This window comes from Rhopalosiphum padi, chromosome 3 (assembly GCF_020882245.1).
Source record: "Rhopalosiphum padi isolate XX-2018 chromosome 3, ASM2088224v1, whole genome shotgun sequence".
Lineage (NCBI taxonomy): Eukaryota > Metazoa > Arthropoda > Insecta > Hemiptera > Aphididae > Rhopalosiphum > Rhopalosiphum padi.
The window spans coordinates 10,341,237-10,357,448 of record NC_083599.1 but is presented as its reverse complement, the minus strand read 5'-3'; the positions used below and the strand labels follow the sequence as shown (position 1 = coordinate 10,357,448).

General features: G+C 25.1%; 2 protein-coding genes across 2 annotated transcripts; one reads left to right on the top strand and one right to left on the bottom strand.

Moving 5' to 3' along the window:
* Window positions 1–1,391: 1,391 nt before the first annotated feature.
* On the bottom strand, window positions 1,392–2,342 carry LOC132927491 (uncharacterized). Its single transcript, XM_060992029.1, has 3 exons — window positions 2,162–2,342; window positions 1,903–2,064; window positions 1,392–1,828 (listed from the first exon to the last, which is right to left on the bottom strand). The coding sequence occupies exons 1-3, from the start codon at window positions 2,203–2,205 to the stop codon at window positions 1,552–1,554; spliced, it is 483 nt and encodes a 160-aa protein (XP_060848012.1). The 5' UTR covers window positions 2,206–2,342; the 3' UTR covers window positions 1,392–1,551.
* Window positions 2,343–10,668: 8,326 nt separating this feature from the next.
* On the top strand, window positions 10,669–14,596 carry LOC132927589 (uncharacterized). Its single transcript, XM_060992145.1, has 10 exons — window positions 10,669–10,996; window positions 11,092–11,221; window positions 11,735–12,049; window positions 12,121–12,344; window positions 12,414–12,576; window positions 12,702–12,899; window positions 12,965–13,188; window positions 13,250–13,359; window positions 13,427–13,568; window positions 14,247–14,596. The coding sequence occupies exons 1-10, from the start codon at window positions 10,908–10,910 to the stop codon at window positions 14,284–14,286; spliced, it is 1,635 nt and encodes a 544-aa protein (XP_060848128.1). The 5' UTR covers window positions 10,669–10,907; the 3' UTR covers window positions 14,287–14,596.
* Window positions 14,597–16,212: the final 1,616 nt, after the last annotated feature.

The following is a 16,212-nucleotide window of genomic DNA, read 5'->3' as shown; positions in this document are numbered from 1 at the left end:
GCAAAGCAGTTTTACACCTTAAAATTGTTAATATAATAATACCACAATCACATAATATGCTATGCCAACAGGTTAACTTATCTATCGTACTTAAGTATTAGGTGACTTGATATTAAAACTTGACATTTTTTAAAACAAAAAACTATACCTACATAGTACATACATAGTTTACACTTTGTAATACAATACAATTATCATTAATATTCACTAATGATTAAGAATTTATAATACTCTTTTCTGTGTTCTTTATATAACACACACATGATAAAATACATTGACTAAATATATTTACTACGAATAATGAGAATTAAATTTCACATCTAAAAATTTATTGCAATTAAAAAAACAAAAAAAATGTGAAATGCAGTGCACTATTAGCAGTGAAGTATCAAACAGCTAAATACAAGGCTTAAATATTAAATAGCTATCACTTTTATTATTTATACTGATATTTTAAGAAAAATCATGATTATATTATTAATAATATTTATAAATAATAAATGGAACAAGCTTCCTATATTGAAGTAAAACAAATTTAAATAAAATGTATTATGTATTTAGAAGTTTGCTTCAGCACTTTAAGCCACTAGATAAGACAATTTTGACACAAAAGAATTTGAAAAAAGAATTTAAAATTGAATAGAAATGTATATTTAATAGTTAAATAGTTAATAGAATTTTATGCCTTGATTTATTATTATACAATATTCATATTTATTATTTTATTTTATTTTTTGCATTATATGAAAAGTAAACAAAATTACTATATAGTTTTACACATTTATTCAAAAATCAAGATGGTCATTAAGTTATTAAATAATAATAAGAGTTTAATTGACTACCTAACTACCTACCTATAGTACATCAACCATGACAAAAAATATTAAAATTAAATGTTAAGAACTCAGTTCTTAATGTATATGTTCAGTTGATCATTAGTTTTAAATGTTGTAAAATATGTGGTTAACAATGTAGTTTCCAAAGTCTATGGTATAAAACATATTATATCTTTGGATTGAATATTTATATAATATTTATAGTTTATACAATAATGTTACTAATAAGTAATGTTATAAATAAAATGTCTATATTATTATTTATTTAGTCTTTATTATTATTAGTACCTACTTATATTAATATAATAGAATTAAATAAATGTTTAAAATATTAATTGGTTTACAAGTCATATTATAGCCTAGTCTTAAATATTAATTCTAGACTTACCTGGTTATAAGGTACTTGTGTAAGTTTTAAACAATATATTTATAATTATACAGTTGTATGTGTGTATTATGTAAACATTAAAAATATTATACATTTTTTTTTATTCAAATCATATAAATAGAACTTAGGATATTTTAAATGTAATGAAAATACTCCAACACAAATAATAAGTTTAAATTAACTTTAATTTCAACCGATGAAAGAAAATAAAAAAAAAATATACATTTCATATTTTAACACTACAAAAAACAAGAGGCATGTTCATTAGACAAATTAATAAAATGTATTCAAAATTCTAATATTTATTAAAAATATCGACTAAAAATACTAACTACTGTTCACATTTGTTTCTTTTGTATGAACATTAGTTTCATCAAAATCAGATTTATTACTATCATTTATCGGCGGAGAATTGATTTTTTTGGATGAAGTTTTGTAATCTGGCAAAACATTAGTTTTTTTCAAAGTATCAATCACCTGATTCACGGAAAGTGATGGATCAGCAACTACCATGTTCACAGCTATATTTGTAACATTTTGGTTTTGTTGGGTTTCTTGTAAATTAATTGGTGGCAATTGGCCACGAGTCTCTTTTTGAAACACACTATAACACAAAAAGTAAGTAATTAGTCAAATTAATATTACTATATCTAATTACAAAAAAATCAAAACACCCACGCTCTGAATGTATCTTCTGGGTAAAATATATCTGGTATTTTCAGTGATTGAGACGGTTTTGCATAATGTGGCTCTGATTCAGGTGGAAACGCCCGGTACACATCGTACCAAATTGGTCGATCATCAATTTTCATGGCACCTGACTTTATGAGTCCGTTAACTCTGTAGATATTTCAATTGTTCAGATTACGTTAAACTTCGCATACGACATTATAACTATGTATTGTATTTTATTAGCAGTAAAACAATTATACAGTACCTTGTAAATATAGTTCCCAATTTTTCCAAACGACTTCCAGCCATAGTTGTTGTATTTATTAATTAATAATCGTAACACTTATATTATTATGAATCTTCACAATAGCCAGTCAATGAAGTCAAAAATGAAAAAACTTTGTTGAGATTCGGCATCGGCAATATTGAAATTTAGTATTATCATTTACGATAACATAATAGATACCAGATAAAAAAATTCCATTACCGAATCAACCGGAAAAAAAAATTAGAAACATCTACGTTTTAACATTGATTATATGGCTAAACTGATTTGGCGATAACGATAAACGAGTGATAAAATATATATGTTAATAAAATATACAAATACAATAAATTGAAATATTTATTAAATAACAAGTGAGTATTATGAATAATTTTGAGAAGTATGTCGAAATATGAGAAGTTCTCGTGCGTTTATAGTCCAATGCTTGTGAAAAACGAATGGTTTACAATCCGTAGTTAAACTATTCTACTTATATGTTCATATATTAATTATTTTTCTTAGTCTAGCCGTCTCGGTAAAATGTTTAGTATTTGCTGTTCACATAATAATTCATAATTCCAACAATTTTCATATAAATTCATTGATCAGATAATGAATCCGGCCAACTCTATCTCAGAGTTGTTGGTTTGACCCATTTCTGTCACTTAGTCGTTTAAGCCAATTACTTTTGATGTGAAGCTTAATAAAACAAAACTCACACTATATCAAAATTTAGTACTCTATTATTGTTTTGTTTCACAGTGACTGCATCAAACAGTTGTCCTTTTTTCCACTCCTATTTTTTACATTGATATTATAACCTAGTTTCTACCTAATTTTCTATATTGCATTATTGCATTATTACTCAAACTTACTGACCATAAATATGTTTATGTTTCTACAAAACTATATGATATATTATTATTTATACAGAATGACATTTTCAAAAAATGTAGGTTAATTTTAAACTATTGCCTAGTTATACCATATACTTATTCACACCATGAGGTGCGAATAAATAAAATAAAATAAATTCAACCCGTTATATTGCTAATTATTACTAATAATATAATAAATTATTTTAATAGTAATATTGATTCATAATAAAATGATATTATATAGGCTGACAAACTACCTTCACTGAGAATCCTTTTTCTTATAGAAAAATTAAATTATTTATCATTGAAGATAACTTACTTTCCACTTAGTTAAAGCTGTAAGTATAATTTGGGAGTGGGAGGACAAAATGTTTTCATATTATTACATATCATATCATATAATTTTGTAAATATAATATTTAGGATTTGATGTTAGGTCTTATAAATATAATACAACTGTCAAGGACCTCCCTCAGACTCCCCTTAAATCTGACACTCACTATAATGTATAACTGAACATTTTGTTAAAAATGCATCTAATATTATACCTTATTATTACACACTAGCAAAGTAGAACTGTAGAGGTTTAGCTGGTAATTGACCTTTATGTCAACAAATACTGAAATACCTATATATTTGTTTACATATATTCATATATGTATTTAAAATAAATGTATGGCGATTAAAAAATAATTATAATTAGCTTTAAAATGAAAATATAAATGTTTAATGCAAATTTCAAATTTCAAGTATCAACTATTTTTAGTTATTGAATTACAACAAAAAACCAAAATGGTCTGTGGAGAAATAGTTAATTATTATATGAACAAATATTGAAAAGTCATACAAATTTGAACTTCAAGTTCATAAAAAATTAACATGACTCTCTGGTAAACTCATTATTTTTATTATAGGTAGAAAAACAAAAGAAAAATGTTGTATTAACTTTTTAATTTAGTTAAAAAAAAGAAAAGTTTGTATATTCTAATTGCAAAATGATGTTTACATTTTCAAGATTTTGTCTAATCTTATCAGTTTTAACTAATGCTTTTAAAAAAATGTAACTATTTTTAAATGTCTTTCTGTTGATAAATGGAAAATTTATGAGAAATCTCCTAAAAAAAAAAGAACCTAATTCAATTTCATTCATTTTTACTTAGTTATGAATTTTTATCCGTATGCATAGAAAATCTAATATTTCAAATTTCAAATGTCTATAAATAACTCAAAAATAATTAAAATATTTCTTAAATTATAATAGAAAACACTATCATAAAAATGTTGTGAAAATTCTAAGTATCTAAATTTTAAAGTAGGTAAAATTGTTTTTAAGTTAAATAAAAAAAATTAAATCAATTTTATTAAAAACTGGTTTTACAAAAAAAATACTGCTAGTTTTTTTTTTAACTTCTTTAAAATACAACTTATACAAACTAGATCCAATTTGCTATCAAAAACTACCTCCAAAGTTGAAAATCAAATCATTTTTTCAACTACTAATCGTATATACCACATAAAGTAATAAGGTAATAAATTACTTTATGATATACCGACACAAAAATAATGTATAGATTATAAAATTACTAAAATCATTAGGTATATAATCGTCCCGATCAGAATTTAAAGACTTAGGCCGTTCTTACAATGAATATAATGCCCAGTTAGTGTCTGACAATTAGGACTTGGATTTATATGTATTTATGAAACTAAAATATGTATTTTAATAATATGATTTATTTATTAATATTTTTTTTTATTACAACAAGTACAACTTATAATAAACCTTGTATTAAATTTTAAAGATTTTTTGGAAAGCCAAATTTTTTTTATCGGCATTTTAAGAAAAAAATACTTAAAAAAGTCGAAAATTTCAATTGTCTATAAGTAGCTTAAAAAAGGTCAAAATATTTTTTAAATTTAATCGTAAATAGATAACCATAATATAATTGGTGAAATTTTCAAATATTTACAATGATTCGTTTTTGAGTTACAACAAAATCAAAATATCGATTTACTTAAAATTGAAATTCGAAGCAATTTTACTGTAGTCTAATAGATAAAGGGCAATGAAATAGCATAAAAAATAAATAAATGAAAAAACAACCATTATTATAAAATCAATACCATCGGCTCCGCTCAGAATTTAAAAAAGTTATCAAATGCCAATTCATAGCTCAAAAATAGACAAAATATTTTTAAAGTAATAGTCCTAATAATAATCTTAATTAAAACATTCAGTGAAACTTTCAAGTATTTTTAGTTATTCGTCTAAATCGCGAATAGATACAGGAATACTAGAATTTTTACGTAAAACCAGTTTTCAACAAAATCTTCTTTATTTTTTTGTTGTAACTAAAAAACGAATAACTTTAAATACTTGATATTTTCACCGAATATTTATATTAGAGTCATCTATAAAGAACAATTTTGAAAATATTTTAACTTGTTTTGAACGATTTATAGACAATTGAAATTTTCGGTTTTTAAGTTTTTTTTTTAAGATTTGATTAAAAATATTTGGCTAAAATATATTTTGAAAATTTAATACAATGTTTCTTATAAATTGTTACTTATCAAATTAAAAAAAAAAAAAAATTAAAAATCGTTAGTTAAAATTTTTACAAATTATGTCAAATTTGCATGTTATTGAAAATTCATAACATTTTAAGTTTAGAAGCACAGCAATATTTCTTTATTTTGTCTGCTTTTACTTGGAAAACCTTTTGATTTTTTACCCAGACGCCAATGTTTTGTTTCACTCATTTTTACATAGGTACATTGATACATTTTGTAAAAATTAAAAAAAAAATGATAAGTCACAAAAAACGAAAAATACTAAGTCAAAACACGTAAATTAATTATGATCTATCGTTAAAAACGGACTTGACATAAAAATAAAAAAAGGTGGGCAAATGCCAAGTGGGTATCGCTTTGCTCACTGCTGTATAGTAGAGATGGAGAGTATACTGAGAGTAGGTCACTATAATAATGGATGTGTTAAATTTAAATGCAATAAGGTATAATTATATAGTTTGTATATACGAAAAATGATTCTGAACGGAGATAATTTGTTAGTCAATGATAATTAGTAAGATATATTATATTATTATTACCTATATTTAAATTGTAATGTATCGTTATTTTACGCTATTTCGTAAAAAATTTAATTTCATACGCTCATAAAATGTTTTCTTTATTGACGCTGGAATTTATTTTTACAGTTACTTGAAGGAAAACTTATGGATAACCTTATACTGGGTTTTTTAATCGTATAAATCACAAACATTTTACGAATTTTTTACTTCAAAGTTCCTTGCAAATTTTTGCGATTTTGATATATTTCGTAAACATTTGAACTTTAAATGCTTATAAACAAAAATCGTGACTAACGGGCGGACGTTGCGTAATCGTGATTCGTGTTCACGCAGGTTAGGTCGACATGTCACACATGTCAGCAAATTTAATTAGGAAAAAGTATTCTGTTACTTTTCGAGTATAGAAACATACCTCGGCTGTGACAAAATTGTGAGACTTTGGCTGGTGCGATTTGAATTGTGTAAAAATCCTAACGTTTATTAACACCTCCTCTAGATAACGGTCGAGGAATTTTTTAGAAATATATATTTCTTAAGCGTACATATGATCGAACAAAAATGTTCTAAAAACGAAAATTTTTATAAATTATACCAGTGTCAAAAGTTCAAACTTTAAAAAGTGCTTCGACGGTTCTTTAGAGGAGATGTTAAGAAATATTGTAATTTTTACAACATTAAAATCGGATAATCCAAAGTCTCACAATCTTGTCACTACGGAAAGTCTAAAAACGACTTTTTTTTTACCGACTAGAACCACCTTAACTATTAAATAATTGTAAAAAAAATATATTATACCTACTTTACGTATTTTTATCAATAACGTAAGGTCGTTGGTACTACACGTCATGTTTATGTTAAAAAAAATCGAGTTTAAATGTCAGCTACGAAACATATCGAAACATTCGTAGATTTGAAACGAGCACGATTATTACAGCAATAACTATTTTTTCGACGTCAGTGGCGGCGCGCAGCGCCGGAGACTGGCAAGGTAGGGCCATAGACTTACTTGAAAATGCCTGGCCTTAGACATAATAATATACTCATTTTTAATTTTTTGTGGCCCTATATGTCATAACTGTTAGCCTCCCATTGGCCGTACCTAGAAAAAAATCTCGGCGCCGTCACTGTCCGACGTCTAAGAACACACGCACATCTCATTCTTAAATTCGTGTAGGAACTCGGTGTAATATAGGTACGTTTCACGTGTACGAATGAACGTGTGTGTATAATTTTTTACCTGTTACTCCCGTGTCGCGGAACTCACGGTCCCCCCGAAAAATCCGCCCGCTAACGATGAATGTATATTATATTATACGGCGGCACGATAATGCAATGTTTCCACCCGTGTAGTTGGTCACGTGCACGGTAAAATAAAAACTCGGCACGGAATGACTATCGCGTACCCGCCCGATATAGGTAACGATTGTATCGATGGCCCTATACCTAATTTTCGGGCGAAACGCGGGAACGCGTGTCACGGCGGTCGACGCGAATCACTTCGAACGTGAATCAATCATAAAATACCTTATGCGGCAGTCGGCGGAACCTAAAACCGTTAATTCGGTACTAGGAACCGATAAGGAAACGCACTCGGTTCGCCGACGCCGACGTTTTGCGGCTTACGCTATCAACTGTATCAAGTAACAACACCGACACCCACGTCCGCGCGCGCACAGGTATCATAATACCGCCGTTGTTGACGTTTCGCCGGCAGCGTCTGCCTGGGCCCCTGGTACCGGCGACGGTCATCCAACGACGAATCGTTGGATTTGTCGTTCGTTGTCCGTTCCCGTACTCACCATCTTTGATTTTTCTATACGGATTTTTTACGTACGGTCCGCTAGCCGTATGGGCCCAGCCGGCCTTGACTTTGGGATCGGCCACAGAGTATCAGGAGATGATGAGCCCACAGACAATGTTGGAGAGAACATTATCATTATTTTGTGCGCTATTATTCCTATAATATTACTTCTTCGAATTATAAGAATATTATAATGACGTAGCGCCGTATAATATGATATGATATTATTATTATTATTTTGTTTTCGCGTATTGATTTTCGCAAAAACCACCTTGAAATTCGTTCGGAGCGACGTCATATTTTAGTCGGCGCGCAGTGGCAACGATACCGTCGATTAGCTAATAAGTAATAGCTAATAGGTATTGCGTTACGTAATTTACGTATACACGTAAACGATATTTTATTATTAATAACAATATTATTGTTCATAAATTATTTTAAACAAACGGTTATTTAATAACGACGTGTCGATAACAGTCCTTAAATATTTTTGTACCTTGCAATAAAATGCCTGGCGAAAAATGACCCGGGGAAAAAAAGTTCAGACAAATTATAATAATACATTATAACAACATCTGTTCTAGGAAAATCATTTTTTTTTAAGTTTATTTTTATGGAAATTTATTACAAGTTTTCATTGATATAAATATTGAAGTATTTAAAAAGTATAACAAAAAATATGTATACTACGTTCGCACTTTGTATACACCATACAAATTTACAAATTATTTTAAGATGAAATTCGCTCAGAAACAGACTACTTATTTAATATTAATATATTATAAGTCTAAATATAATAAAAATGACATGGTACATCGTACGTATTATAGTAAATTATTATTTAAGTAATAAAGAATATATTAAGATTTTACGATTTGATTATTTTTTTCAATTAAATTTGAAACGCCCATAAAAAATGTTTGTGATTTTTCGTAAAACTTTTTTTTTGAATCTAAAAAAAACAATCTTTGAAATCTTGTGTTAAATTTTCAAATCTTGCGTATTAAAATGAAAAAAATTTCGTAAATGTTAATTTTAAAATAATTTAATAATTTTCGTGACTGACAAATTTCAAAAAAAGTTTTATATTTTAATAATAATGTAATGCAATAGCCGCTATAGTACCTATAGGCACCTATAGCAATTATAGTCTGATCATAAATCTGAACACGAAGTACTTACTAAGGACTTAGGTACTTATAATAATTTCTACATTTTATGAGAAATGGATTTTCACTGATGAAAATGATGGAATACCTATAATTTTTATTTTTGGGACGCAATTTTGTTCAAGAAATTGAATAACAATATAAATGTAATGCAGTAGCCCGTAATGGTTATAAAGTACCTGCTTATAAAAAACTAAAAACAGTTAGGTGGTTAATTCGGTTGATGTACTATTTCTATAAGAATATTTTATTATAACGTATTAACGTATTAAAATTGCTATTACTTAATTATCTATACAATATTACGGTAAGCAGAACTACTTTTTGCCAATAAAGTAATACCAATATAACCCCATAATGTTAGAATATTAGATAGTAAGTACCTAATTATTATTAAAATATTATTTTATATGTTATTTCTAGCAGTTTAAATCCAAAGATGCCCGATGTGGCGATGTTCCATACTTCTATGGTTATTTTAGTTAATATTTTTCATCATTTTCAAAATTACGTAAATATACGTACCCGTATTGTATTCTTAATTTTTGACTTTGCCTTTTCCCCTGTGTATATTTCTGCAGGTGTCCTTAGGACTTACTTAATAAAAGTCAATACCGATAGATTTATCATTCAAGGAATATCATGGTATCTGGGTATCATATCATATATTTATAATCTATAAAATATAGTTTTCAAGTTACAAGTTACGATTAATATAAAAATATTAAGTATAAATATTTCAAAAATTGCATCGTATATAATAGGTAAGCATAATAAATAATAAAATATACAATAGTGAAAATTTCAAATTCTTATTAAAAATATTTTTATTATTATTTAGTATTTACAATAATAAAAATCATGATATTTTTCGTCTAAATATATTCAATTTCATCGAATTTAAAATTTAATGTTTTTCAAAAACACTGTACTTGTGCATATGTGTTTTTTAGATTTTTAAGTTTTTGTAAAAACAACTTTTTTCAAAAGGTTCAAAGTATTACAAAAAACTAGAATATTTTGAAATTTATATCAAGTCTGTCAGGTCTAGAATATACTTTACTATATAGTAAATAAATAATAATGAAAAAAAATAAGAACAATTGAGAATGTTTACGTAAAACTAATTATTGACTAAACTTTATTTTTACAATAAAGTACAAGTTATTTGTACAAAAATAAAGTTTAGTCAATAACTATTTTTGCGTAAACATTCTCATTTGTCCTTATTTTTTTTACTATGTATAAAAATATATTATATTAAATACTTATGTCTAATTGTAATAATAAAAGTAAATTATAAAATATCTTTAGAAATAGTGGCTGAACGATCCAATGATTTTTCGAGCTATGTAGGTGAAATCTTGAAACCAACTACCAATTTTTATAGGAGCTAGTGCCAATAATATTTTAAATCCTATAAGGCTACAAATTCCCTACTTCCCTATTTGTGTTGTAATGTTTTTAAACGTTATCACTTTAAAGTTCGTAACAAACGTTAAAATATTTATCATTTTCGAACGGTATCAGTTTTTATAAAAAACTTGTATACGTCACCGCTGGTCTACTGCGGACAAAAAACTCGCGCCATTTGACGGTTATTATATTGATAAGAAAAGTGTTGATTTCGAAAGTAACTGCTGTACACAGTAACAGACGACACTACGACAGTATAAGTTAACAGTAAATCTTCGAGTGTTAAACGATTAATTATTTAATTTAAAATGTCAGTTGTTTTCAATTTTGTCGTCTGTCATATTAATTAGATTTCTTTAGAAAACATTTTACAATTCCGTTTTAAACATGGACAAAGACTTAACAAATTTTAAGAAATGGTTCCAACACCTAGGGCTGGAAGTGGATGGAAAAATAGACGACGAGGTGTTAAAAAAGTAAGTCATCTCTTTTATTCTTGAATAGTCAAATATATACAAATTGTTCTAATGGTGGTTACAATTAACAATTTAAACAATTTATTTTAATTCAGGCTGATGCCACCTCAACGACGAGACATGTGGAGACATATTATTAAACATGTACGTTCCAAAGAAGAGGTGGATTTAATTAAGAAATCATTATTATTACATAAACTCCAAAAACGTCAAAAACCGTTAATGGTAAGACACATAAATTTTAAATTATTACTTTTAAATAAATTTTTAATGAAATTATATTTTCAATTCATCGTCAAATGTTCATTTCTTGAAAACCAAGAAATTATTAATTACTTAAAAATATTTGAAACAACGGGTAGTCAAAAATGAATAAAAATACCAATTTACTTAAATAACTTTTGGAATTTTTCCAAATAGATACACAGGAACTAAATGTTTGATTTGTTTTTTATTATTGTATTTCTATAGCGAAATTTACAATCATTATTATCTAATTTCTTATAGTTTCATTTTTTCATTGCTAAAAATTATTTTGATTTTCATTATTGAGAATGGTATTCCTCCTCATATTATAAATATTTACTTGTATTGTATGTATTGAAAAATTATCATTATCATATTTCCCATTTTTCGGAAGCATAAATTATAAATATATCAAATAATATATTATTTTTATAACTTATAAGTACTAATAAATATTAGAAAAAAATTAATAACTTATTATTATATTGTTAGTCAAAAGTGGAATCATATAATGATCTTGATAATGCATTAAAATATGAAGAACTTGTTACAAAATATAATAAGCTTCAAACGGATATTATTAATGCCAAAAAAAATAACAGCAAATTAAAAATGGATTTGAACGAAAAAATTGAACACAAAAAAAATATAATTAAAAATATTGAGATCAAGCAAAATACATCATATATAGCAAATCATAAAATTGAATATTATAATGAATTTATCAAAATGTATAGCGAATTATCAAATGTTTGTGACCATTTTTCAAAAGAAGCAAATAAAGATTTGACTAAGGCTGATTATGAGGTAAAATTTTTATAGCTATTAAGAAAGTGGTAGATAATTTATAATGCTTAATATATAATATTAAATTTTAGGATTCTTTGATTGTATGTTGTACTGAAGTGGATGATGCTAAACAATCAGGTATAATGAATGATAGTGTAAATATTGGAAAAAAGTTGTGCAATGCTATATATTCAACTATATGTGATAAGTCTCCTGCTGTTTTACTCCAAACTGTTGAAGAAAATTTAACAATTAATATAAATAAAAGTAAAGATACGGTTAAAGAGGATAAAGAAACTGTAGTACATAACAGGTACATTTATTTTTAGCTTAATTTTTTTCATTATATTTTCATAGCCTTGTATGTGTTTTATTTTAAAAGTGACAATGAAATTGTATGTGATGAAGTACTTAAGAAACTTTTTCAAAAGCAAATAGAGTTAGAATCAAATTTATCTAACTTATTAACTGAAAAGGAACATGTTTTTAAAAATTTAAAAGAGACAACTAATCTAGTTAAAAATGAAGTTATTAGTCAATACAAGGTAAATTTATTTAATAAATAATTATATTTTAAAACATCAATCGACCAACTTTTGTGACATATAACTACATATTTTTTTATATTTATTTGTATACAGATTGATCTTTACAATTTTTTTATTTTTAGCTGAAAAATTTATCATGTACTGAAGATGATATGCAAGTGTTTAAGAAAAATGTAATAGAAACTTTCCAAATGTGGTTTAAAAACTCTTTAGGATGTTCCAAGGTAACTGCATTTCAAGAAAATGTCACTGTTGAAGACGAGTCATTAAAAATCTTGGATCAGATTGTCGAGCAAACTAACACTTTAAATGAAGAAATAGTTAGTTGATAATTAATTCATCTTATGTTAAATAATTCTATACATTTTGTATTTTTATGTTTTAGAATCAGAAAAAGATAATTATAGGTGAAATGTTAAAAGAATTAAATGATAAAAAAAGTGATTTCGGATTAATGGAAACAAAAACAGTTATGGACAATTTAGCTGGAAATTATTTAAATTCAATAAATAACAGTAGTTTGATTAACAAATCAGTAATATCTTTAAAAGCTTCTGTAGTCAGTGATGTAAACAATGCAAATAAATTGACAATTAGGTCAACTCCGAGGTAAGAAAATAAAACGTTAGTTTATTAATAATATATTTTATTGCTATGATATTTGTTGAAGGTTAAATTTTATACATTTGCGGACTTTGAAAGATATGAAACAACACTCTGAAATAATAGATATTATTTGTGAAAAAGCAAAAAAATTTGAACAGATCAACATAGTAATTTGTGAGTTTTATTAAAAACTATATGTATAATATGTGAATGATTTTTAAATGTATTTATTTGTATTTAGCTAATGAAAATAGTTTTAATGAAATTGTACAAAAAGAAAATATTCATAAATCAGAATTTAAAAGTATTATTTCACAAATAGAAAACAACATTTCGGAATTAAAGTTATGCACAGAAGACAGTAAACTCGTTGCTAACATATTGTAAGTAAATCATTTTTATAAACCATGATATAATTACTTAAGAGAATGTTGCACCCTCATGTGCTGTCTTCGTCTCACAAACGTATAACATGGCAAATTGTTGTTCAGTAGGATCAAGTTTGTGTGTTTAGCATAAATAATAAAGTGAAATGACCTATTATCAAACTTGAAAGTAAGAACATTATCTGTGTTCTTTCTTCGAATGTTTTACAGTATTTTAGTTTTCAAACTAGTTATGAATATGTAAAATATTTATATTTAAAAATACTCATAATTTACTTAAAAATTAAAATATTGTAAAAGCTGACGAGAGAACACAGATAATGTTTTTATTAGTCTTTTAAGTTTGACTATAAATCATTCTATTTTAATATTTAAACTGAATACACAAAATAATTTGTTGTATTGAACTATGCCATGTAAGTTTCTGAGACGGATACAACAAGCAGGTGCATCATTCTCTTAAAATATAATATATAATAATAATAATTTTATTATAATAGTACTTAAAGTTTTTGATTGAATGAAAAATATATAGGTTTAGAAAAGTTTAAACTATATTAGAATTTAATTCAAAAAATATTAATTTAAAAAAGTAATTCAATACCTACTTAAATAATTCCATTCAAATAAATAGTTTAAAGTATTGCTTTCATAATTTAATTTAAATTTGTTTAGATTAACTAAGGAGTTACAAAATAGTTTAACTATTAATTAGTTAATCAAGGAGTTGACAAGTAACAATTCAAGTTTCCGAAAAAAATTTCAAATTTGTAAAATTATAACAATTTTTTTTTTTGTAAATTGGTATGTTAATAGTTATTATTTTTATTTTATAGTTAACTAAGTCTTGTTTTATTTTTGTAATTAAAATTATGTTTATTATTTTAATATTATTGTTATTAACAAATTATTGATTTACTTGGTTATCTTTTATACAATTTTGAATAGATAAATGTTGTACATTGGTTATTATTATATTTTCAAAAATCGATTAATAATTACATACAATTTACAAATATTTCAAACTATTTGATTAACTTGCCTAAAATGTTATTTAATATTCTATTCCGAGATTATTCAGCACAATATTATACTACAAAAACACACTAATAAATATTTATTATTTGGCAATCATAAAAATGCATATCATTTCAAATTGTAGCTAATATATTTATTATTTAATAATTGGTTTAGTCTTTTATGCTGTATGACTGAATTTGTTCATTTAAAAGAATAACTTGCTTCAATTAGTAAGATTATACATATGAATTATGAGATATTTGACTGTGTGGCATTTTTTAATGCAATTTAAACGTTCAAACTGATTTTGCATTATGAAATCAATGAAAGCACGCTTTTCTGATTCTAATTATCTATTACCATTTATGTTAGAATATAATAATATATATTTCAAAATAATTTTTATTAATGCATTTATAATTTATTTTGAAAATTTTGAAAAAAAAAATATAAAAAATTATAGAATCAGCATACCAATATAAGTAATACATGTTATTATTTGTTGTGGGTTAATAATAATTTGAATGATCCAATTTTTTTAAATAATCAGTTTTACGTTTTATCATTTAACTTTATATATTGTATTATTTCTAATTATCATAAAATGCATAATGTTTTATTGACAGTAACTGTAATTAATTTTGATGTTTGAACAGATGAATATGTCATATATACTTAAAAGTACACACATCATAGATTCATAAAATAAATTTGTATGTATACTAAATGTTCATACCTTTAAAACTCTTGCTAAATTTAAGTAGAGTTGTTTTAACAACTAAACTTAGTATTAATGTTAAACACTTGAATTTGAAATTATAAAATATAAGAGTAAGATATTATAACAGATATTATTTTTAATAATTAAGTAACATAAATAAGTGGCTTTCTATTATAAATCATAATTAATATTAAAATACAGTACAGAGATAATAATTTTAAATAGCATTTAATTATCAAACAAAGTATTGCGCTTCGATTGAATATAATACACTAATAATAAATTATAATCATATTAATAAATTTCAAGTATTTTATACAAATGTATATTTAAATAGTTTTGGATTATTTTATAAATACACAATATATTTAATATTTTTTTTCTAGATGTTGGATTAGATAACAATTATAGTAATATAGTACTCAGACCCATAAATATATAACAAAATACATATAAAAAAGTTTATAATGTTTATTAAGTTGTACACAATGTATAAAGATGGATAATGCCGGTTTATTTAATAAAATATTAAAATGTTTATCTCTTCTAGTGCTGTTGTAATTATTGACAAATAGTTTTCTTATTTATAAATTTTAATAAGTATTTTATGATAAAAACTATTTATTATATAAATAAATAACAGCTAGTACAAACATTTTATTGTACCTATAAATGTTACTTCATCACATAACTTATTTATTATGTAATAATATACCTTTCTTATGGTAGATAGCATATACTATTTTACAGTAGACTTAAATGAACAACAAACTTTTAAGATTAATGATTTACTGTTGTACACAAAAATTGTAGTTATGTAACCTGGAATTTTACTATCAAAGAATATAGATTTATTTAATTTATTTTTAAATAATATCTAATAATAGTTACTTTTTAGTA